Source organism: Carcharodon carcharias, chromosome 20 (assembly GCF_017639515.1).
Source record: "Carcharodon carcharias isolate sCarCar2 chromosome 20, sCarCar2.pri, whole genome shotgun sequence".
Classification (NCBI taxonomy): domain Eukaryota; kingdom Metazoa; phylum Chordata; class Chondrichthyes; order Lamniformes; family Lamnidae; genus Carcharodon; species Carcharodon carcharias.
This window is the reverse complement of record NC_054486.1, coordinates 35,455,740-35,481,008: the sequence shown is the minus strand read 5'-3', so window position 1 is coordinate 35,481,008 and position 25,269 is coordinate 35,455,740. Positions and strand designations below refer to the sequence as shown.

The following is a 25,269-nucleotide window of genomic DNA, read 5'->3' as shown; positions in this document are numbered from 1 at the left end:
ATCTGCCCCAGAAATGAGATCAGGAACTCAAAGTGGGGAATCTAGACAAGTGGAAACTGCTCGTGTAAACTTGAGCATGGTGTTTCATGTACCATGCCACCGCTTTCAATATTTAGTTAACTGAATACAATATTTTAATATATGAGAGAATGCTAAAAAAATTATGTTACATACGGTGACTGTACTCCAAAGCTGAGGATGGATCTAAATTCTACAGGATTCTTCCATGAGACGGGACTTGCTTGTATTAGGTTGCTTTCTTTTCCTAGGGGAAAAAAGGCAATGATTACTGAATCCCCACACATCATCACAAGTGCTATGTGTATTCTACCAAAATTGTATATATTGATTTCTACCAAAAAAGTGAAGCAAAGAAGCATGTCTGTGCTTCTGCTGAACTAGTAATTTAGTTCAGAGAATAACTGCGCTATCTGTACACGGACAACAAATTACAAAACAAATTAAAACATTTGCAGAACATTTTTCCCCTCATGTTCATTAATGTGGAACACCCTTAGTGGATAAGGTGTGGAGGAAGCAGCAACAGGGGAAAGTGATTAGAGTTGAAAGTAGTTATTTAAATTTAATTTGTGGATTCTAAGTACTTAACCTTGTCCTCTGGCCCTCCTAGCCTTGTTTGTCACAAGTATCCCCACCTTATTCAGGGTCACTTAGCACAGATATTCAAAATGAATAAATAAGGAGAAACTGTTTCGACTGGCAGGAGGGTGGGTAACTCAGATTTAAGATAATTAACAAAAGAACCAGATGAGGAAAATTTCTTTTTAAGTTTGAAGTTTTTTTTGATCAGGACTGCACTGCCAAAAAGGGTGTTGGGAGGAGATTCAATAGTAGCTTTCAAAAGGGAATTGCATACTTAAAAAGGAAACAATTGCAGGCTGTAGGGAAGAAGCAGGGGAATGGGACAGGTGCAATGGCCTCCTTCTATCCTGTATGATTCTATGATTTTTTTTTCTTTATTCGTTCACAGGATTTGCTGGGAAGGCCAGCATTTGTTGCCCATCCCTAATTGCCCTTGAACTGAGTGGCTTGTGAGGCATATTAGAGGACAGTTATGAGTTGCCCACTTTGCTGTAGATCTGGGTCTGGAGTCACATCTAGGCCAGACCAGGAAAGATTAGCAGATTCCTTCCCTAAAGGACATTAGTGAATGAGATGAGTTTTTAATGACAATCGATGATAGTTTCATGGTCACCATTGCTGAGATGGACTTTCACTTCTAAATTTATTAACTGAATTCAAATTCCACCAGCTGCCATGGTGGGATTTGAACCCATGACCCCAGAGCATTAGCCTGAGTCCTGGATTACTCGTCCAACGACATTACCACTATGCCACCATCTCCCATTATGTGCACTAATTGCAAGGTGTTCTTTCACTCTTAAGTTGCATAGTGGTATTTGCCCAATGAGCAGTCTGGCATACAACAAAACAAAGAAAGGGGGCAAAAGGAGGAATTTCCAAACATTGCAGAACTCAGTATGGTAATTAATCACTTGTAGCTCAACAAAATGAATAGATTGCATACCTCTTTGCAAGTAATTTCTTGTAAATCTCACTTGCAGCAAATAGCACAGAATCCAAGTAATTAAATCAACAATAAATACTGATCCCTTATAAGGATCTGCCTAATTCACAACTAGAAGTGTGTGTTTAATTCTGGTCATATTTTAGAAAGGATCTGAAGGGCCTTGAGAGAGTGCAGAGGAGATCTACCAAAATGGTTCCAAGGATGAAGGATTTTAGTTACAAAGTTTGGTTTGATATACTGGGGTCGTTCTCCCTGGAGCAAAAGGAGATTGAGGAGAGATTTGATATAGGTGTACAAGATTATGACAGGTTTAGAGAAACTAGACAAAAAAACTTTTCCCATTAGCTGATCATACAAGGGCTAGGGGATACAGATGTAGGTTTTGGGCAAAGAATGCAAGGGTGTGAGGAGCTTCTTTACATGGCAAGTGGTAGTGACCTGAAATTCAATGTCTGTGAGGGTGGTGGGAGCAAAGGTGATTAACGATTTCAAAAAGAAACTGCATGGGTACTTGAGGATAAAACTTGCAGAGCTATGGGGAAAAGCCAGGGCAAGGGGACTGATTGGATTGCTCTGCAGGGAGCCACATGGACTTGATAATCTGAAAGGCCTCCTTCGGTGCTGTAATGCCTCTATGAACAGGCCTTTCCTGGTTTTGGACTGATACCACTTCAAGTGACCTGCCTGGTCAGAAAGTCATATAGCATAATGAAGGCCATTCAGCCCACTGTGTCTGTGCCAGCTCTTTGAAAGAGCAATTCAATTAGTCCTACTCTTTACCCATATGCTGTTGTCACTTTCAGAATCTGACAATGACCAAAAAATGCCTCAACTTCCTCTGGGTATGACCAAGCTGCAGAATGCTGTGCTTTCACATTGTGTTGGATGGTTTTGGTAAGAAATTTGTTTGATGTCAGACTGTAGCTGGATTGCATTTCAAACAATGAGTTTCATGCTAAGATGTAAATTCCCCTCATGAACCCACCTTTTGTGTCTGAAATATTTAATCCAGTTATCCGCGCTGACACATTTTGCAACCAGCGAGATAAAGTCAGGATCTGTGCTATAGTTTCTGTATCTTTGCTGTAAAACAAGTCATAAAAAGGACAAGTTATAAAAAGATCTTTCATATAATATACCAATATTTTACAACAGCAAAGCTGTTCATCTGGCAATTTGTTATTCACATAACAGTTCTTACAACTTTAACCTTTACAATGGGATTTACTCACTTTGTTTAAAACCTTTGAGACAATCTTTTATCTTAAGAATGATAGGTAGGTTATAGCAACCAAAAATGCATTGAAAACTCCTAACTAGACCCCAAGGATAATCCCATTGTAAATGTCGATGACATGGCGCTTGGATAGCCTTTCTTAACATCAGTAAAGGAAAGGACTTGCATTTATACAGCACCTTTCATGATGTCATGATCTCCCAAAGCACTACACAACCAGTGAAGTACTTCTGAAGTATAGTTACAATTCTAACATAAGGAAATGTGGCAGCCAATTTGTGCACAGCAAGGTCCCATAACAGTCATGAGATACATGAGCAGATAATCTCTTTTAATGAAGTTGAATGAGGGCTGGAGATCTTGTGGTGCAGTAGTAGTATCCCTACCTCTGAACCAGATGCTCCAGGTTCAAGTCTCACGCCAGGTCTTGATGGCCATGAATGGTGTGTTCATAACGTGGTCAAATTGGTTGATTATCAACCTGTACATCCTTTCAACACACCTGATGGCAGGTGGTTAAGAGTGGTAGAGTTTCCAGGTCAGTCATACTGCAGAAGGCATTGGAAAAACCATTGCAGTACTTTGCCAAGTATAATCATGGACCAAACCAATGGAAGTCCATGGTTGCCAATGCCCCATTATGGTATGGCACTGAAGGTGGTGGCTGAGGGATAAAATATTAGCCAGGGAGAGCTCCCTGCTCTTCTTCAAAAAGTGCAATGGGAACTTTTACGCACAATTGAGGGAGTAGATATTGGTTTAAAGTCTCATCCAAAAGATGACACCTCTGACAGCGCAGCATTCCTGCAGAACTACACTGGAGCACATTATCCAGCATGGCACTCAAGTCCCTGCAGTGGGGCATTAAAGAAAGAGAAAGAAAGAGAAGATAAAGTAGAAGATAAATGGATAAACAGAGGGAGAGAACAAAAGATTTAAGTAGGAAACCAGAAACAGTTTGAGAGAATTTTGAACACATTTAGTCAACACTGTGAATGGCATCAGATTGACAATCTTTTGACTACCATTTGGTTGACAAACTAACAAGTTTTTAAAGTTTGAAGAATATATGAAAGTGGATTATTAAAGCATTTCTCCCATATAGGCAGACAACAATTAGATTGCTGGATACACATACCTGTCTAGATTGTGAGCCTGCAGTGGAATAACTGGCATGACAGTGTTACACAGAGCTTTGCAAAGAGGGCAGAGGAATTCCCCATTTTCCAGGTCAAATGACAGTTCCGCATGCAGCCTGTTGCGTGTTGAATTCTGCACGGCTTCAAAATATCTGCATTTAGGGTGGAGGAAGAAGACTTAACTAAGATGGCTTTAGAAAGCAGTTTCAATCAGAATTCAAAACTGAAGAGGAATAGTGGTTTAAATATATTAAAAGATCTACGATCAATCCCCATTACTCCTGGTCTGAGTCAGCATGCCACCAAATTCAGCAACTGTCCAAATTAGTGTTTGGAGGCAAGTGACAAATGCTGCGTGGAATCTATCATTACAACCGCATCTCATCCTTCAGAAAATTGTGGAAGTCTCCAACTTTCTAAAGTATCCCAGTCTCAGATCACAGAACCATACAGCACAGGAGATCTACCACCCGTGTCAGCTCTTAGAAAGCTATTCAATTGTTCTCCATCTCTTTTCCCACAGCCTTGTAATTTTTACCGCTCAAGTATTTATATAATTCCCTTGTGTAAGGTACCAATGAACCTGCTTTCACTAACTTTTCAGTGGATTCCAGGTTACAACAACTTGCTGCAAAAAAGCAAATGTCTCATCATCCCTCTGGCTCTTTTGCCAATTATCTTAAATCTATGCCCTTTGGTTACCTGTCCTCCTGCCAGTGGAAACTGTTTCTCCCAATATACTCTATTTAGTTTGAATTTGATGGCTGTTTAAAAAAACACAGCAGCCAACTTTTACCAAAATCAACTTCGGATTGAGTCCGAATCATTGGGCCACAGACTTGTGTTTAATTGCATTCTCCAGAGACTGGTGGAAACAGTGAAAAACATTTAAAAAAATTTGTCCATGGGATGTGGGCGTCACTAGCTAGACCAACATTCATTGCCTATCTCAAATTGCCCCTGAGAAGATGGTGGCTAGCTGCCTTCTTCAACCACTGCAGTCGTTGTGATGTAGGTACACCCACAGTGCTATTGATGGAGTTAAACCCAAGATTTTGGCCCTTTGAGGATAAAGGAATGGTAAAACATTTCCAAGTCAGGCTGGTGTGCAATTTGGAGGGAAACCTGCAGGAGGCGGCATTCCAATACACCTTTTGCCATGTCCTCCTTGGTGCTAAAGGTCACAGATTTGAGAAGTGCTATCGAAGATGCCCGAGCGAGTTGCTACAGTGCATCCTGTAGAAGCAACATGGTGTGTTGATGGAGGAGGGAATTAATTTAAGGTCAAGTATTGGGTGATCAAAAGAGCTTTGTCCTGGATGGTGTTAAGCATTGCAAGCTGCACTCATCCAGGCAAATGAAGAGTATTCCATCACACTCCTGACTTGTGCCTTGTAGATGGTAGACAAGCTTTTGTAAGTCAGGTGGTGAATTAGTCGCCTCAGGCTTTGCAGCCTCTAACCTGTTCTTGTAGCCACAGTATTCATATGGCTGATCCAGTTGGTTTCTAGTCAATGATAATCCCCACGGTTTGGTAGTGGCAGATTTAACAATGATAACGCAACTGAATGTCATGGGGAAATAGTTAAGATTTTTTCTTGCTGGAGATGGCCATTGCCTGGCTCTTGTGTGGCTTGAATGTTACTTACCACTTATCAGTCCAAGTATGAATGTTGTCAAGGACTTGCTGCATGCGGGCACAGATTATTTCAGTGTCTGAAGTTGCAAATGAAACTGAACACAATGCAAACTTCAGCAAGCATCCACAATTCTGACCTGATGATGGAGGGAAGGTCATTTAATGAAGCAGTGGAAGATGATTGGGCCTAGAACACTGGCCTGAGGAATTCCTGCAGTGATGTCTTTGGGGTGAGATGATTGGCCTCCAACAACTGCAATCAACTTCCTTTGTGTGAGGTATTACTCCAATCAGTGGAAAGTTCCCTCCCTACCACACCTCTGCCTCAGTTCCCATTGGTCTCTATTTTGTTGGCACTTTTTAATGCCACGTGTTGTTAAATGCTGCCTTGATGTCAAAAGCAGTCACACTCAACATCTCTGGAATTCAACTCTTTCTTCCATGTTTTGACCAAGGCTGTAGTGTGTTCTGGAGTCAAGTGGCCCCAAAGGAATCCAAACAGAGTACAGATGAGCAGGCTATTGTGCCGCTTGATAGCACTGTTAACAACACCTTATATCACCTTGCTGATGATTGAGAATAGACCGATTGGGCACTAGTTGACCAGATTGTCTCGGGTCAGCTTTTTGTGATGAGGTATACTCGAGCAATTTTCACTTGGTTGGGTTGATGCCTGGGTCGTAGTTGCACTGGAACAGCTTAGTTAGGGGCGTAAAAATCTTCAGCACTGCTGCTGGGATGTTGTCAGGGCCACCACACTTATTCATTTTTTGATATCACAGGGAGCGAATCAAATTAGCTGAAGACGAGCATCGGTGATGCTGGGGACCTCAGGAAGCCGCCAAAATGGATCACCCAATTAGCACTTCTGAATGAAGATGTCAGCAAATGCTTTAGCTTTGTCTTTTACATTGGAAGCTGAGCTCCCCATATCTTTGAGGACTGGGATGTTTGTGGGGCATCCTTCTGTTAGTTGCTCTGTTGTCCATTACCATTCACAACTGCATGCGGCAGGACTGTAGAGCTTAGATGTGATGTGCCTGTTGTGGGATGTGATTAGTTATATCTATAGCACACTGCTTCTATATCTAAAGCAGTTAGCTTCTACTGTTTAGCATGCGTGTAGCCCTATATTGTAGCTTCACCAGTTTGGCACTTCATTTTTAGGTATGCCCAATGCTGCTCCTGACATGTTCTCCTGCACTTCACATTGAACGAGGGTTGATCCCTTGGTTTGATGTGGTAATGGTAGAGTGAAGGATATGCTGAACTGAGAGGTTAGATTGTGGTGGAAGATAATTCTACAGTGCCTCGTGTCTAATCGATGCTCAGTTTTTAACTGATAGATCTGTTCTCCATCATTTAGCACTGGTAGTGCACACAATACGAAGGAGGGCATCCTATGGGGCGGGGGCAACAAGGGCGGCCCCGGGAGACGGTGAGATCAAGGGCACCAGCTGAGGGGGCAGGGTGGGTTGACCAAGAAAGGAAGGGGGGAGTGAGGGGGGTGGGGATTGAGAGTGCTGGTGGAGGTGGGAGAAAGAGAGAGAGAGATTGAGAGAGGGATGTGTAAGGAACATATCTTTTTATTTTCTGTTGGACTGGGAACTAGAATTACAATGGCTGCAGGTTGAAAGACATGTCCACCAGAACAGGATGAGATATATAAAATGTTATATATACACTCTGGAACTGAGTGGCCATGAAAGACAGGATGGTGCCGGAAAAGAGTCCTGGACCAAGGGAGCTGCCTGACAACAGCATTTTAATTAGCCCCTGACCAGGTGACCAGGTTTTATGTGACAGCAGGTCAGAATAGCTCCTAGCCAGAAAGGAACAAGCCCCATAACCTCTTTCTCCTGTGTTTGGAAGTTTCCAATGATTCCATAATAAACTAGCTGGCTTTCTCTCCTCATATCTCTATAACTGCCCTCTCTGAAAATCCCTGTCATGAGGCAATGCGGAAAATCACTGTTCGAGGCATTTAAAGGCAAGTGCTCAACCAGTGAGCTAAATATTGAAAGTGCTGGATGATCACCTCGTGTTATCATCAAGAACTGAAAGGAATTTGGAAGACATCAATCAAAATCAACCCATCGGATCCTGTATTCCGGAATTGGTGCTATTGAACTGTTTTATCCCACCCTTAAAATCCATGTTTTTATCTGTCTTATGTGTCTCCTTTGTGTGTGTGCAGGGGTTTAATAAGGGAGTAGAGTTTAAGTTATAGAGTTAGAAATTAGCAGTTCATATTTCTTTCTTTTGCCACTGGTTAACAACAGTTTTTGCAATAAACAGTTATTTACTTCTTAATTTTACAAATCTGGTGCTTGTATTCTGTTAACCTAAATTAAACAGTTAGGTAGAATTGGGGCAATCTGGTTGTTTGATCAAACTTTTTCACATTTGTCGCATCTCGGGGAACAGGGGGCTTGATATTACAGCCCATTATCTCCAGTGACTCATGACAGGGGGCGCTGGTGAGCGAGGCAGCCATCGCTCCATTTTAAAACTGCATCCTCAGCATCTAACCTCAATTTTTGTGTGTTCCAAATTGGAAACAGTTTCAATACTTGGGTACCACGGAGGGCGTTCATAATCAAACTAAATTACATGTCCGGCACCACGTACGAACAAATTTTAAACAAGTACTGTACACTCACATATTAACTTACTTCTGCCAGCAGGTGGCATGCATAACATGACCACAGCTTCCTACATGAGTGCCGCAGCCAAGGTCAGGGTGCATAATTATAGGGTCATGGTTGTCTAAAGCAAAGGAGGAAATGAGAGAAATGTTCAAATGTTAAAACAACTTTGAGATAATACCCTTAGACTAAGAAGTGATTTTATGACAGTATTTCCCTTAAACCTACTTAGGAACACAAGAACTGAAACAGGTCATTCAGTACCTCAAGCCCATCCCATTCAATTATCTCTAGTTAATCAGTGTCTCTATCCCATTTTCTAGTCTTTGCTCCATATCCTGATAGCCTTACCCCCAAAAAAGACCTAATGATTGCAGTCTTGAAAATTTCAATAGCCTCAACATCCACAGCCCTTTCAGGGAACAAATTCCAGATTTCCATTAATCTTTGTGTGAAAAAGTGGATTAATAATTTGACACCCTTACATAATACTTTTTGATCTCAGTCGAAAGCACCATTGACCTATCTAAATATGCAAGCAGTGTAGCTGGGCTTGAGCAAACACGACCTCAGAAGAATAAGGGAAAAATAATGAATAATGAGAGTAAAGCAACACAGAAAAAAAACTTGAAACAAAAACAGAAAATGCTAGAAAAATTCAGCAGGTCTGACAGCATCTGTGGAGGAGAGAAAGAGTTTACGTTTTGAGTCCATATGAACATTCTTTAGAGCTGAAGAGAAGTGGAAATGTGATAAAAACCCCCTATTTAAGGAGGGGTGGAGCAGGTGAAGCTGGATAGAAGGCCAGTGATAGGTGGGGGCAAAGGAGAGATTGACAAAGATGTCATGAACAAAAGGACAAAGGGAGTGTTAATGGTAGTAAGGGTTTGAAAAGGTGCTGATAGTGGCATTAAGGTAAGAAAGCAGAATGTGATAATTGCAGGACAATGATAAGTACTCTGAAAAGAACAACATGAACAAGCAACAGATGGCCCTTGTGAGGGTGGGGAAAAAGGGATAAAACAATGAATAAATGAATGAAAATAAAAATGAATAAAAATAAAAATAAGTGGATTAAAAAATGGACTTAAAAATAGGGGTGAAGATAGAGGAGTGTTCATCATCTGAAGTTGTTAACTCAATGTTAAGTCCAGATGGTTGTAAAGTGCTAATCGGAAGATGAGGTGCTATTCCTCCAGTTTGCTTTGGGCTTCACTGGAACATTGCAGCAGACCAAGAATGGACATGTGGGCATGAGAGCAGGAAGGTGTGTTGAAATGGCAAGTGACAGGAAGGTCTGGGTCATGCTTGCAGACAGACCAAAGGTGTTCCACAAAGCAGTCACCCAGTCTGCGTCTGGTCTCCCCAAAGTAGAGCAGATCACATTGGGAGCAGCGAATGCAGCAGACCAAGTTGAAGGAGGTGCAAGTGACCTGAAATGAGTGTTTGGGCCCTTGGACAGTGAGGGAGGAGATAATGGGGCAGATGACAAGAAAACGACTTGTCATCTCATTCAGAAGTCAGCAAAAGGGTAGAATTTTTGTGAAAACCAGATGAACAGGCAAATTAAATATTTGTCCACATTTCCCTTAACTTTACACAAGTGCCAAATGGTACCTTCCTTTGAGATGTACACTATGCATGGTACATGTAAATTGTTAACTGAGCACCAAAAAGCTCCCCAATGGGAGAAGTATTTTGAACCAATTGCATTTTTTTGTTTTCAAGGAATAAGAGTAAGCCATTCGGCCCATCGAGCCTGCTCCCCCATTTAATAAGATTGTAGCTGAACTGATTGTGGCTTCAACTCCACTTTACTGCCTGTCTCTCATAACCTTTGACTAGCTTGTAGATCAAAAATCTCGTCTAACTCAGCTTCAACATATTCAATGTTCTCTGGAGTAACGAATTCCATAGACTAACAACCCTCAGAAGAAATTCCTCCTCATCTTAGTCTTAAATGGGAGGTGCCTTATTTTTAAACTGTGCCCCCAGGCCGAGGTTCCTCCTCGAGAGGAAACATCCTCCAGCATCTACCCCTCTCAGAATCATGCATATTTCATTAAGATCACCCTCATTCTTCTAAACCCCACTGAGTATAGGCCTTCTCAACCTTTCCTCCTAAGACAACCCCTTCATTCCAGGAATCAGCCTAGTGAACTGAACTGCTTCCAATGCAAGTACATTCCTCCTTAAGTACAGAGACCAAGACTGTACACAATGCTCTAGGTGTGATCTCACCAATGCCCTGTGTACAGTTGCGGCAAAACTTCCCTACTTTTATACTCCATCTCCCTTGCAATAATGACCATCATTCCATTTGCCTTCCTAATTACTTGCTGTATCTGCATGCAAGCTTTTGGAATTCTTGTACAAGGGCACCCAGATCCCTCTTTACTGCAGCATTCTGCAGTCTCCCTTGTTGATTCTACCTGACTGCATTATGATTTTCTAAATGTCCTGCTACTACCTTCTTAATAATGGATTCCAGCATTTTCCCAAAAACAGGTTTTAGGCTAACTAATCTGGAATTCCTGGGATGAAGAACTGTAGCTATGAGGATAGATTAGGACTGTCTTCCTTGAAGAAAAGAACGCTGAAAGGAGAGGTATTCAAGATCCTGAAGGGTATGGATGGGGTAAATAGTGAGAAACTGTTCCAACTCAAGAGAACATCAAGAACTAGAGGGCACAGATTCAAAATAATTGGCAAGAGGAGTAAATGTGATGCGAGGAAAAGATTTTTCACCCAGAGGGTGATTGGAGTCTGGAACAAACTTTCTGAAAGGAGGCAGATTCGATCAAGGTATTCAAAAGGGAATTGGATTGCTACCTGTAAAGAGTCAATGTGCAAGGTTACAGGGATAAGGCAGGGGAGTGGACTAGGTGGAATGTTCCTTCAAAGAGCCAGTGCAGTCTCGATGGGCCAAATGGCCACCTCCTACTCTGTAAAGATACTGTGATACAGTAGTTTCCTATTTTCTGATTCCCTCTTTCCTTGAATAGGTGTTACATTTGTGCTTTTCCAATCGCAGACTTCCAGAATCTAGGGAATTTTGGGATGTTACAAACATTTTCTCTCCAGTCATTTTAAGACCCTCGGATGCAGGCCTCTGGTCCAGGAGGCTTGTCAGCCTTTAGCCCCATTACTTTCCCTAGCGTTTTTGCTCTAGAGGTTGTGGTTGTTTTAAGTTGCTCCCTCCCTTCTGCCTCTTGATGTTCTACTATTCTTGGGATGACTTTTGGGTCTTCTCCCTGAAGACAAACACAAAATACTTATTCAAAGTCACCGTCATTTATTTGTTCCCCATTATGAATTCCCGAGACTCCACCTCTAAGGGACCAATGCTCACTGTCACTACTTTCCTTTTTTTATACTCGCAGAAGCTTTTACAGTCTGTTTTTCTATTTCTCACTAGTTCTCTCTCATACTTCAATTTATCTCTTTTTTTTTGGTTTCTAAAATTTTCCCAATCTTCTGGCCTACCACTAATATTTGCAACATTGTACATCTTTTCTTTCAATTTGATACCACCCTTAACATCGTTAGTTAGCCACAGATGATGCACCCTTCTCGTAGAGTCGTTTTTTTTCTTGATGCAATATATCTTTGAGTTAATACATTTTTCCTCAAATGTCTGGCACAGCTTCTCTATAATCTTATCTTTTAACTTATTTGCCCCTTCCACTGTAACCAACTCTGTCTCCATACCATTGTAATTGCCTTTAAGTATAAGACTGTAGTTTCAGACCCACATTTCTCACCCTCAAATAATGTAATATTCCATCCTGTTATGATCATTCTTCCCAAGATGGTCCTTTACTTTGAAGAGTCATTAAATATGTTTGTCTCATTACACAGTGCCAGGTCTAAAATAGTCTGTTCCCTGGTTGGTTCCAGAAAATAATGTTCTCAGAAACTGTCCTGAATATACAATAAATTCATCCTTCAGGTTACCTTTGCCATTTTGATTAATCAAAACTATACAAAGATTAAAATCTTTCAAGATTATTGCAGTATCATTCTTACAAGCCCCCATTATCTCTAGAATTATACTCTGTCCTACACTATAGCTTTCAGGTGGCCTGTAAACCACACCCAGTGACTTCTTTCCTTTGCTATTTATCTCCACACAAACTGATTCCATGCCTTGACCCTCTGAACAAGGATTATATCTTAGTACTGCACTGATCTTATTCTTTATTAAGTGGGCTACCCCACTTCCTTTTCCTTTCTTCCTGCACTTGTGAAAAGTCAAAGCTCTTGAATATTCAGGTCTCAACCATGCTCACTTTGCAACACGTATCTGTAATGGCTATCATATTCATTTATTCCCATTTGTGTCATCAATTTATCCATCTTGTTATGAATGATGCTTGTATTCAGATAAAGAGCCTTCAATTCTGTTGTTTTACCATTACTCCCTACTCTGACTTTATTTGCTATTGCACGTTTATGTTTATACTCCCTGCCACCTTTGGTTATTAGTATCACTGTCATGCCTTGTTGGCTTGTCCTTCCTCTACAAATTCCAAATCTTCACACATGTCAACCCTCCCCACCCAACCCTCAACACCCCCCCCCACTCCCAGTTATTTATAATCCTCTTTACAGCCTTAGTTATACCATTTGTCAGGACACAGTCCCAACACAGTTGAAGTGAAGGCCGTCCCAACAGTATAGTTTCCCCAGTCCTGGTTCCAATGCCCAATGAATCAAAACATATTTCCCCCACAGCAATCTTTGAGCCACACATTCTACTCTCTGAGCTTATTCACCCTATGTCAATTTACTTGTGGCTCAGGTAGCAATCTAGAGATTTCCACTTTTGTGGTTCTATTTTTTAAATTTAGTTCCTAGTTGCTTATACTCCTTCAGCAGAACCTCTTTTTTAGTCCTACCTATGTTGTTGGCACCCACATGGACCACGACAACTGGATCCATTTCTTCCCACTCCAAGTTTCTCTCCAACCTGGAGGTGAAGTCCTTAAACCTTGGAACTGGGCAGGCAACACATGGGGCTCTCACTCTTGGCTGCAGAGAACAGTATCTATCCCCATAACTATACTGTCCTCTTCTACAACTACACTGTTGCATTGCTTTTGTTATTCTTTAATGTTATGTTCTGGAGTCTGGGATCAAAAGCAGTGAGCTAAGACCACACTGCTTTGAATGTGCATTTGGGTAAAATAATGCACCTCGAGAAAAATGCTACAGGTTCCAAATGGCATGGTTGAGAACTCACACTTGCAAACTCAATGCAATGCCACTTTTGTTTTGAAAGCTCAGTGTGTTGTGAATGCGCAAATACACACAAAGGACAACATTCACAGCTCTGGGGTTCTTGGCTTGTAAATCAGGTATTTAACTAGGGCTTCTTCCTGCTCAACAGGAATAATTATTTTGTACTGAATTCATGATACGTACAAGTTTAAGATGATAATTCTGTGTTTTCAATCTGTGTCAGAAAATATCCATTGGTGCCAATTGCCAGCTGAGCATCACAGGGTCCTCAAGTGCAAGATCACCACAATGTAACCTTTACTAAATATTACATATTTGTTTTGTACCCACACATAACCACTTAAATTACTTTTTAATATCTGTCACCTTAAGCACAGAATTTTGATTCTGTGCAGCGGAACCGTTTTCCACTATATACAGTGTTAATATCACATACTCAAGGTGGCCACAGGAGCACCTCCAATCAACTGCTTCCTCCCAGCTTGATGAGGATACATCGGGCTGTCCCATGTTCCTTTCCTGATAATGTAACTTAAATCAGAAAGTCATGATTAGCAAAACAGCTGTTGTTTAACACACATTCCATCACTTTAGAACAGAGGACGCTGGTATCAAAAATGTATGTTTCTTTATTATGATGGAGGAGATTGGGTAAAAGGGGTTTCAGAACAGAATTAAAGCCTTTTCTTTGCTCCTTTCTCTTCTCATCATATGACAATGTTTGCTTCAGTACTAAATATTGAGAAAACCTCTGTTTATTTCCATTTACTACCTGATGCTGACAGATGAATTGGCCTAGTGGATGCCAGAACATCAGAAATTACCTTGGAGTTTTAGATTAAAAAGTTGGTTTCAGGAGAAGTTGGTTACAATGTATGAAGAAAAAACTTCTTGTACACAGGATCTCATTTTACCTCCTAGATTCGTTATGGTTCGAGATGTATTTTTTGACAGCGCTGTGGACCTCTGAACACAAGCTGCTAGTACCATGGCCATTTCATCTGTTTTCACTTCCTGCTCTTCCTGACATAAGATGCATATTAGTGTTATTTTCTCAGCTGCAGTTGCACCTTGCATTGGTCCCAAAGCTACACCAGAATCCTCAGTCATCGGAACACTGTAACAAAAGACAGATTCCTCACAGTGATTTAAAAGACACATTTTTTTAGACATAAGTAATTCTTGTTTTCAATATTCTTTCCTTCCTGCATTTCTCATTTCACCCGATCAAGTACCATGACATCATCAAAAACTCAGTGTTTCATTAGGCAAACCCATGTTCTCTGCTTCTTGGAAGGAGAGTGTTTTTTAGAAACAAAAACAACCACAACGGGAATTATCTGTATGGTTACTATCATATTAAATTTCATTCACTTGTTTTGATGTTAAACATTATACAATCAGAACCGTTACAGCACAGAAGGCCACCATTTGGCCCATTGTGTTGATGTCATTTCTCCACAAGTCCCTCCAAGCTAGCCTCACCATGCCTTATCCCTGTAGCCTTGAAAACCTTCTCTTTTCAGGTGTTTATCCAATTTCCTTTTGAAAGCCAAGATTGTATCTGCCTCCATCAGGCAGTGCATTCCAGATCCTAACCACCTCCTCCGTAAAAAAAAAAGCTTTTCCTCATGTCACCTCTGGCTTTTTTCATCCTTCACCTTAAAACAGTGTCCTCTGGTTCTTCACTCTTCTCCCATGGGAACAATTTCTCTCTACCTTCTCTGTCTAGACCCCTCATGATTTTGAACACTTGTTCTATTCTCCTCTCAACCTTCTCTTCTAAACTTCTCCAATCTATCCTTGCAATCATTTTTGTAAATCCTTTCTGCACCTTCTCTAATGCCTTCACATCCTTCCTAAAGTGTGGTGTTCAGAACTGGACACAATACTCCAGTTGAGGCCAAACTTGTGTTTTCTATTGGCTGACCAGAAAAGTCCAGGATCCCATAAGACTTTTTAATCACTTTCTCAACCTGCTCTGCCACCTTTAAAGGTTTGTGCATATGTACACCTGGGTCTCTAGGTTCTTGCATCCCCTTTAGAATTATACCCATCATTTTATATTGCCTTTCCTTGTATCACATATATTACTTCACACCCCTCTGCATTAAATTTCATCTATCATTTGTCAGTCGTTTCCACCAGCCTGTCTACATCTTGAAGTCTTATCAATATCCTCCTCACAGTTCACAATACTACCAAGTTTTGTGCCCATTTTGTTGGCTGCTAGTCTCTTCTCATACTCTCACTTTGCCTTTCATATTTTCTTTTTCACTTCTCGCTGAACTTTATATATTCAGCCTCGACCTCAAATGCACTATGACATCTGTCACATGCATGCATTTTTATATCGCCTTTGATATATGAGAACATCCCAAGGCACTTTACAAGGAGCAACAGACAAAAACTGAGACACAGCCACATTAGGAAATACCTGGACAGGTGACCGTAAGAACATAACATAGATCATTCAATCCCTCAAGCCTGCTCTGCCATCCAATAAGATCATGGCTGATCTTCTTGTGTTTCGATTTCCACATTCCCATTAACCCTGATAACCTTTAACTCCCTTTCCTAACAAGAATCTATCTACCTCTGCTTTAAAAATAGTCAATGATCCCGCCTCCACCACCTTCCGAGGCAGAGAATTCCAAAGCCGCATAACACTCAAAGAAAAATTTCTCATCTCTATCCTAAAAGGGCGACTAAAAACTTAGTAGGTTTTAAAGAGCATCTTAAAGGTTGATAAGGTCATTGAATATATCCAAGTCTCAACTAGACAGATTTTTGACCTACAAGGTCAAATGTTATGGGGCGAGGGCAGGAAAGTGATGTTAAGACCAGAATCAAACCAGCCATGGAGAGGTTTAGGGAGGGAATTCCAGGGCTTAAGATAAGATCATAAGAAATAGGAGCACAAGTAGGTCATTTGGCCCCTCGGGCCTGCTCGGCCATTCAATAAGATCATAACTGGTTTGATTGTGACTCCAATTCTAGATTCTCCCACAAAGGGAAACATCGTCTCAGCATCTATCTTGTCAAGCCCCCTCAAGAGTCTTGTGTGTTTCAATAAAATCACTTCTCATTTTTCTAAATTCCAATGAATATAGGTCCAACCTGCTCACCCTTTCCTCAAAAGACAACCCCTTCATCTCAGGAATCGGCCTCGTGAACCATCTCTGAACTACTTCCAATGCAAATATATCCCTCCTAAAATAAGACAACCAAATCTGTACGCAGTACTCTATGTGTGGTCTCATCAATGCTCTATACATCTGTAGCAAGACTTCCCTACTTTTATGCTTTATTCCTCTTGTAATCATGACCAACATTCCATTTGCCTTCCTAATAACTTGTTGTACCTGCATGCTAATCTTTATTGATTGGTGCACGAGGGTATCCAGATCTCCCTGTACCAGAGCATTCTGCAGTCTCTTTCCATTTAAATAATATTCTACTTTTCTATTCTTCCTGCCAAATTGAACAATCTCACATTTTCTAATATTATACTCCATCGGCCAAATTTTTACCCACTCACAACCTATATTCCGTTGCAGACTGTGTCTTCCTTACAACTTGCTTTCTTACTTATCCTCATAACGCATTTGACTATAACAGAGGCAATCCTTCATCCAAATAATTAATATAGATCCTAAATAGTTAAGGCCCCAGCACTGATCCCTACAGCATTCCACAAATTAAATTTGCCAACCTGAAATGACCCATTTATCCCAACTCTGTTTCCTGATAGTCAATCCTTTACCCATTTCACCCTCAACACCATGAATTCTTATCTTGTGCAGTAACCTTTCATGTGGCCCCTAATCAAATGCCTTCTTAAAAATCTATATACTCTATAACCACTGGTTCCTCTTTATCTACCCTGCTTGTCACATTGTCAAAGAGCTTTAATAAATTTGTTAAACATGAACCCTTTCATAAACCAAAATTGACTCTGCTTGATTGTATTATGATTTCCAAAATGTCCTGCTACTACTTCCTTAACAGATTCCAGCATTTTACCAACGACAGAGGTTAAGCTAAGTGGCCGGTTATTTCCAGCTTTCTGCCTCTCTCTTAAATAAAAGAGTTTACATTTGTGGTTTTCTAATCTGGTGGGGCCTTTCCAGAATCAGTGCAATTATGGAAGATGTAGACAGTCCATTGATTTTATAAACAGAATACATTGGCTGTCCAAGATGGGACCACAGAGCAAAACATGGCCTGCAAGCATCACCAATCCTGTCTTGCCTCTTGCTTGCACTGTTTTTTGCTTTCAGCTCTTGAAATTTCAACTCCATTTTTCAGAGCTCATTTTACATAGGACCCTACAGCTGAGGGGGCAAGGTGCCTTTCATTCTCAGACGGTGGGACGACATGAATTCCAGATTTCAGACATGAGGAGTGAAAGGACAGTATGTCAGAATTACATATATGTTTATAAAATGCTGCAATAATAAAATTGCTAACAGTGTTATGCACTCAAAAGAACTGCTGCAGAAAAATGGAGTTGAAGTTTAGAGCAGTCAATTGAGCTAGATAATATGCATTGTATGACATGACATTTGAAGGACACTTGATAGCTAAATGTTCTGCTCCATTTTTTTTAAAAAGGCACTACAAGAACCAACATGAAGCTCCACAAACTATTACAGGAGGTCCATGCAGCAGAACAGATTGAAAGATGGCTACAAAACAGAAAACAGAGGGCAGGAATTGTGAAAGTGTTTTAGAAGAAAGTGGGGAGTATTGTCCTCCATGGATTTGTGCTGGAACAACTGTTGTTTACCATAGGCAGAAATGGTTTGGAACTCAAGAATTGGAGGTATGGTATCGAAAATTGCAGATTATACCAAATTTTGGGGAGGGATGGTATGGGTTGGGGTAGGTGCTGGAAGATAGTTAACAATATGGAGGGCTGAACCAAAGTACAGGTAGACCTTGCAGAGTGCATGATTCAATGGAAAATGAAATTTAACACAGTGAAGTGAGAGGTGGTTTGTTTGGTAGGGCTAATAAAAAGGTCAACCTTTTCTTTACAAAGCAAAGGAAATAGAGGGAAAAAACAGATCAAGGAATACAGATATACAAATTGTTAACAGTAGTGTAAAGAACATAGCTTTTTATTTTCTGTTGGACTGGGGTTTAGAATTACAATGGCTGCAGGTTGAAAGGTATGCCCAATAGAACAGGATGAGAGACATATACAATGTTGCAGTCCTGGAACAGAGTGTTAATCCAGGCTGGTCTTTTGGTTCAAGCTGGTTTATTTTCAAGAAAACTCCTCAGTGCTACTGACTTCCAACCAAAATGTTCCAGCTGTATCTTTTTATTCTATTTAGATGGGATAATCAATGCCCATCACTTGTTTAACTAACTAGCAATTGTCTTTAATAAGGTGATTGCCACATTGACAAGCAGGGCATAAAATGAGCAGCATCAGATCGGTCACTTAATATTTCCCCCTACTGATTTTCCTTTCCATTGCCTTTGGTCAATAGTATGCACTGTCAACAAGGGGGCTGCAGAATTAGAATGCATCCTCATTGCCTCATTGTGTCTACCTACGACATACCTATCTTCCTCAGTCCTGATCGTCCCTAGTCTTGGTGCTTCTGTCGCCTTCTCATAGAGGTGCTTGTTTGATTCAATGAAATTTTTCTGCATTGCAGACATCTGTGCCATAATCTTCTGCCGGTATAGTTTGGCTGCCTCTGCTTTCCGTTTACGTTCAGCCTTATCTTTATCCTGTATGGTCTGCATTACAAGAAAGAACAAACTTTCTATAGCTCCTTTCATAACCTTAGGATGTCCCAAAATACCTTACAAGTGACGAAGTACTTTTGGTGTGCGGTAACTGTTATAATGTGGAAAACATGGCAACTAATTTGTCAACAGCAAGGTCTTACAAACAGCAATATGATAATGATATTATCTATTTTAGTGATTTGGATGAGGAATAAATATAGGGCAGAACAAAGAGTATAGCTCCCATTCTCTTCCTTGAATGTGCCATAAGATCTTCTATGACCACCTGGGAGAGGAAATGGTGCCTCAGTTTAATGTTTCAACCAAAAGACAGCACCCTAAACAGGGCAACACTCCCTTTATACTGCACAGAGTGGCAACCTGGGTTATGTGCTCAGGTCTCTGGATTTCAACCCATAACCTCTGACTTAGAGGTGAAACCGCTACCACTGAGACATGGCTGGCACCAAAGTCACTCCTAATCCTATTAGTAGGTTTCCTTAACCTCATCAATCACTAGTTGTGAGCTCAGATTGGTACCCAGTTCCCAGATCTCTTATAACGACTTGATTCAGCTGCCTTGTGGTCCGTGAAAGATCTGGATGACCCTTTTATCTGAAAAGCCCCATGAGTTTCAGCTTGGCAGGTCACTGATATTATAGCAAAGATAGAGATCTTGCAGCTTGCTCCATTGCTGGAACACCACTTAATAAAAAAAAACAAAATTTAAAAAAAAAACGCCAGTACCTCATTTGCCTTTTGACTGCCTGCTTCTGTTGCTGAACACGGACTCGATTTCTCCCTCAGCTTTTTCACAGTATCAAACATCTAGAAATATATAGACACATGACATTTTTGCCTTCCAAAGGTTCTTAGAACAGAGAATATTTTCTTGAAACTCTCGTCTACATTATCAAAACAGTGCATTGTCAGCCAATAGACTTTAAAAATATCAATGGGAGTGTCTTGCCCAGCATTACCACTCTTCCAGTTCTGCTCCTCCATTCCCTGCCTGCCTTCAACAAAGGACCAGCCTTTAGATGCCAAGGCTACCAATATTTACCTGACATTTTCTCACATAGGTTACCAGGTGTAATATACCTGTATTGCTAAAAGGTCTGTGGCAAGGTCCCACATAATAAACCACTGAGTGAGCATGCAGAGCCATGGAGCAGAATGGAAAGCCAGCTGCTTGCAAGACAGAAAGCAGAGAGTAAAGGTAAAGAGTGGCATAAGGTGGGAAGTGGAGTCCCAGAGATCAGTGCTGTGACCACTGTTGTTCACGATTTATATTAGTGAATTAGGCTTTGCGGACAAGACCAAGTTGGGAGGGACAGTTAATACTGAGGAGAACTGAAACAAATTACAAGAAACTGGGCCAAATCTTCCTGTTTCCAGATCATTGGAGACTATACATACAACCGAAGGTGCATGTCAGGACCCTATGAAAGTTCTGAGACACTGACCTACATGGGAAATGACCGGGAAGTTTCAACTTCCAGTGGGCTTCTTCCCAGGCCCTCTGCAAAAGTCGTAGACTTTGGACAGTTCTATGGTATTTACCTGGGTAGATACCCAGGAAATGTCAGACAGATTAAAACCCAGTCTAACATCTGAGTAACTACGCAACTGACGCTGCCCATCACCCCTCCCCCACCCCCAACTACCCCTCCTCGGCCACCTGACAACCCCCTTACCTCCCCCACCGACCATATTCGACCAACCCACTCGATTACTCCCCGAATCCAACCACCCCCCAACTACTCACTCACACTCCTACCCACTTCACTCATACCACCTACCCCCTCACCCATTCAAACTGGACTTTTAAATATACCATACGGCAAGAAGTGGCGTAAAAAAGGGGCATGTCCTGTCTTCCCCCCCGGCTCTAATCCGCGCCAACAGAGTTCCCCGAATGATGCTATGCATTTCTGTGAAGGCTGGACTCAGAAGACCCTGGTAGGAATGCATAACAGCATTCAGTCAGGGGAATTTTCACGCACAGCTGCAATCTGATGATCATTGCTGCTACTCGGAAGATCTGGCCCAATGTCCATAAACTAAATTCATTTCCAATTAAATATTCAAGACTGAGAGGTATTACAGCTTGGTGAGGAAAACGAGGTGGTCGCTTATTGCTTGGAAAATAGGGATCTAAATGGGGTGGAGGAGCAACGGGATCTGGGAATACAAATGTACAAATCAATAAAAGTTGCAACTCAGGTCAATATGGTCATAACAATAGCAAACCAAGAACCAGGGTTTATTTCTAGAGGAATAGACTGGAAAGTAGAGAAGCTATGCCAAACAACGGTTGGACACACTTATGTACTGTATACAGTCTGGTCAGATTATAAAAGAGTGCAGAAGCAGTCCCTCAAGCCTGTCCCATTATTCAATCAGGGCCGTGGCTGATCTATATCTCAACCCTTTTTATACACCTTTACTCCATGTCCCTTGTTACCCTTAGCCAACAAAAATCTATTGATTGGAGTGTTGAAAACTCCAACTGACCTCCAGCATCCATAGCCTTTAAGGAGAGTGTATTCTAGATCCCCACTTCCCATTCTGATTTTACTCCTGAATAGCACAACTCTAATTTTAAGATTATGGCCCTTTGTTCTTGATACCCCCACCAGAGGCAATACCTTGTCTGTACCAATCCCATTGAAACTTTTAATAAAAAGCAGTTAAATTATGAAAAGAGATACCTCAGCTAGACCATTCCTCCCACAAACAGTCAGACTGAGATTACAAAACTAACTTCCATGGAGAAGCCTGGGGTGAAAGGTTCATTCAAGAACTTAGAGGTTAGATTTTCTGCCCTGACGATGGAAAGGCACAAAAACTGAGCCCACAGTCTCCTATTCTGGTATTCTGGACACTGATATTTTAACTCCTGGATCATAGTACATGAACTTCTTCCATAAGAGGTACATTGGAACAGGAAGAGGCCATTCATCCTCTCGGCTTTGTTTCACCATTCAATTTGATCATGACTGATCTGAATCTTAACTCCATCCAACTTGCCTTGGTTCCATAACCATTGATATCCTTGCCTAACTATAATTAATCAATCATACTTTTAAAATTCCCCAAAAAATGCACTGACTAAAATCCACATGTTATTTGTTGGTTCCATTTTCAATACATACCTGTAGAGTCCAGTTAATCATGTCCTTCTGGGCATCTAACTGATGTACATGTCTTAGTTTCTCTAGAAGTGACAAGATGCTCTCGGCATTCACTGCAGAGCTTCCTACCCCTTCAAAACAACCACAACAGATGAGACAGGCAATTGCATAACTGAAAAAATATAAGTAAACTGGCTTCGGTCTTCCTGTACCATCACTGGTTTTACTTGGAATTATGTGCAAAAGCATGGAAATGGTTCCTCATTCGTTTTCTTAAACCCAGGATCAGTTTGAAAAATAATTGCAAGGCTAAAGTCAGCAGTGTTACTGGTGATGGGGATAGTCTTTGTATGTAATATGACTGTCCCTGCTTTTGTCTGATCTTATTTATTTACAAAATAGGAGCATAAAAAAAACCTCAGGCTTTTGCTCAATAGAAATGAGCATAGATTACAGGATAAGTGAACATGGAATTTTAATTCTCTTCTCACTGGTGAGAAATGTGACTTTGGAGAAGGCAAATTAAACACTGGCAAGATTCACAACAGGATCCCCAAGAGAAAATCACATGCACTGTGCAAACTGAGACAAACTAACAGATTAGTTAGAACATTCTGATGAAAGGTCATCAATCTGAAATGTTAACTCTGTTTTTCTCTCCATTGATGCTGCCAGAGCTGCTGAATATTTGGGATTTTTTTGCTTTTTTCCGCATTTTGCTTTTTCCTCTGGGATGGAATTCAAATAAATGGTGAGATACTATGATGAGTAGGTATCGTGACACTACTTATGATCTGCAGCACAAATTGGAAGCCGGTTTGAAAACCTTTTAAATCTCATTTCCCCCGTCATATCCTCACCAACAGAACTGATGCTCAAACGATGAGCTGTGCTTTGTCTGGTCTGAAAGTAAAGCAGAGCTGGCAGTACATTACTGGCTCCACATCACTCTGAAATGGAACTAATCTCAGTGGTCACTGCAGTACAACCACCATTGCTTTTATCTATTGAATATAATTTTGAATTACCATTACAAACTTCAAAGATAATAGACTGAACTATTAATGTGGCAGTAACAATTATCAATTGAAGATTGGTTCCAAATTCAAAAGCAAGTCCAGTACTTACTTGTTGCCTTAAGATAAACATCAAAGGTCACATCTTCCTCTGCAACTCCTCCCTCTAGCTGGCTCTGTTCTTCTTGTAAAGCCATGCAGATCAGATGAAGAGTCTATGGTATGGAGAAGTACAACTGTGTGCTGTTAGTGACAAAATGTGCAATTATGGCACTGACAAAGAAACCATTAAAATCCTAATTAAAAAGATCTGTTCAATTCACCTTTTTGACATATTAGCGACTTATTTTCCTCGAAGGTTTTTGAAAAGCAAGCTCTGTTATTATTGCAGACAGCTGGAACTGGATTTTTTTTTAAAGATACTATGATAGAATGAATACAACCTACAAAAAACCTTTAAGCACTCTTTCTTGTAGGAAGAAGGGTACTTCTGAAAACTTCCTGGAAGCCTGATCAAGAGCAGAATTTGCACTACGCTGATAGGATCTCATTTGGTCACTGTCCCACCAAGGAATGGTATGGGGCATTAAATGTGACAAAAAAAATTAAAGGAAAATTAGCAACATGAGAATTGCTAGATTACAAAAGACTAAGGTCTATCTAGGAAGAGGGAAGAGTAACCATAACATGATAGAATTCTTCATTAGGATGGAAAGTGAAGTAGGCCAGTCCGAAACTAGGGTCCTAATTCTTAACAAAGGAAACTTTGAAGGTATGAGCGGTGGGTTGGCTACATTAGATTGGGGTACTTCATTTGAAAAGCAAGACAGTAGAAGGGCAAAGGCTAAAATTTAAGGAATGAATGCAGGCATTGCAACAGCTATACATTGATTTCTGGTGCAAAAACACAACAGGAAAAGTAGCCCAACAATGCTTAACAAAAGAAATTAAAGATAGTATTAGATCCAAAGGTGGCTCATATAAAATTGGTAGAAAAAGTAGCAAGCCTGAGGATTGGGAGCAGTTTAGAATTCAGCAAAGGAGGACGAAGAGGTTGATTAAGAGAGGAAACAGTGAGTATGAGAGTAAACATTCAATGAACATAAAAGTGTGTAAAAAAAAAAATTAACGAAGACAAATGTAGGTCCCTTCCAGTGTGCCACAGGGGAATTTATAATGGAGAACAAGGAAATGGTAGAGCAATTAAACAATTACTTTAGTTCTGTCTTCACAGAAGACGACAGAAATAACTTCCCAGAAATACTAGTGAACCAAGGGTCTAGTGAGGAGGATTTGAAGGAAAATAGTATTGGTAAAAAAAAAAGTGCTGGAGAAATTAATGGGACTGAAAGCAAATAAATTTCCAAGGCCTAGAAATTTACATCCCAGGGTACTAAAGGTGGCAGCCATGGAAATAATGGATGCGTTGGTTGTTGTCTTCCAAATTTCTATAGATTCTGGAATAGTCCCAGCAGTTTGGAGGGTGGCAAATGTAAACCCACTATTTAAAAAAGGAGGGGAAAAAAAAACAAGGAATTACAGACCGGTTAGCCTGACATCAGTAGAAGGGAAAATGCTATAAAGTATGCAATAACAGGACACTTAGAAAGTATCAACAGGATTAGACATGGATTTATGAAAGGGAAATCAAGTCTGACAAACCTACTGGGGTTTTTTGAGGACCTAACTAGTAGAATAGATAAGGGAGAAACCAGTGGATGCGGTGCATTTTGATTTTCAGAGAGCTTTTGATAAATTTCCACATAAAAGAGGTTGGTGTGCAAAATTAAAGCAGTTGGGAATGGGGGTAATATATTGGCATGGACTGGGAATTGGTTAACAGACAGGAAACAGAGTAGGAATAAATGGGTCCTTTTTTGGAGTGGCAGGCAGCGACTAGGGGGCT

General features: G+C 40.7%; 1 protein-coding gene across 4 annotated transcripts in view; it reads right to left on the bottom strand.

Annotated features, from left to right (window-relative positions):
• ubr1 (ubiquitin protein ligase E3 component n-recognin 1) overlaps positions 1-25,269 on the bottom strand; it is a 197,207-nt gene that overhangs the window by 56,701 nt on the left and 115,237 nt on the right. For all 4 annotated transcript variants that reach the window (XM_041214122.1, XM_041214124.1, XM_041214126.1 and 1 more), the window contains 9 exons: positions 23,476-23,578; positions 22,369-22,478; positions 19,958-20,038; positions 19,038-19,219; positions 14,374-14,576; positions 8,243-8,336; positions 3,928-4,080; positions 2,538-2,635; positions 175-265 (listed from right to left, as the gene is read on the bottom strand). In XM_041214122.1, the coding sequence (XP_041070056.1) occupies positions 175-265; positions 2,538-2,635; positions 3,928-4,080; positions 8,243-8,336; positions 14,374-14,576; positions 19,038-19,219; positions 19,958-20,038; positions 22,369-22,478; positions 23,476-23,578 (1,115 nt within the window). The remainder of the gene's footprint in view (positions 1-174; positions 266-2,537; positions 2,636-3,927; positions 4,081-8,242; positions 8,337-14,373; positions 14,577-19,037; positions 19,220-19,957; positions 20,039-22,368; positions 22,479-23,475; positions 23,579-25,269) is intronic.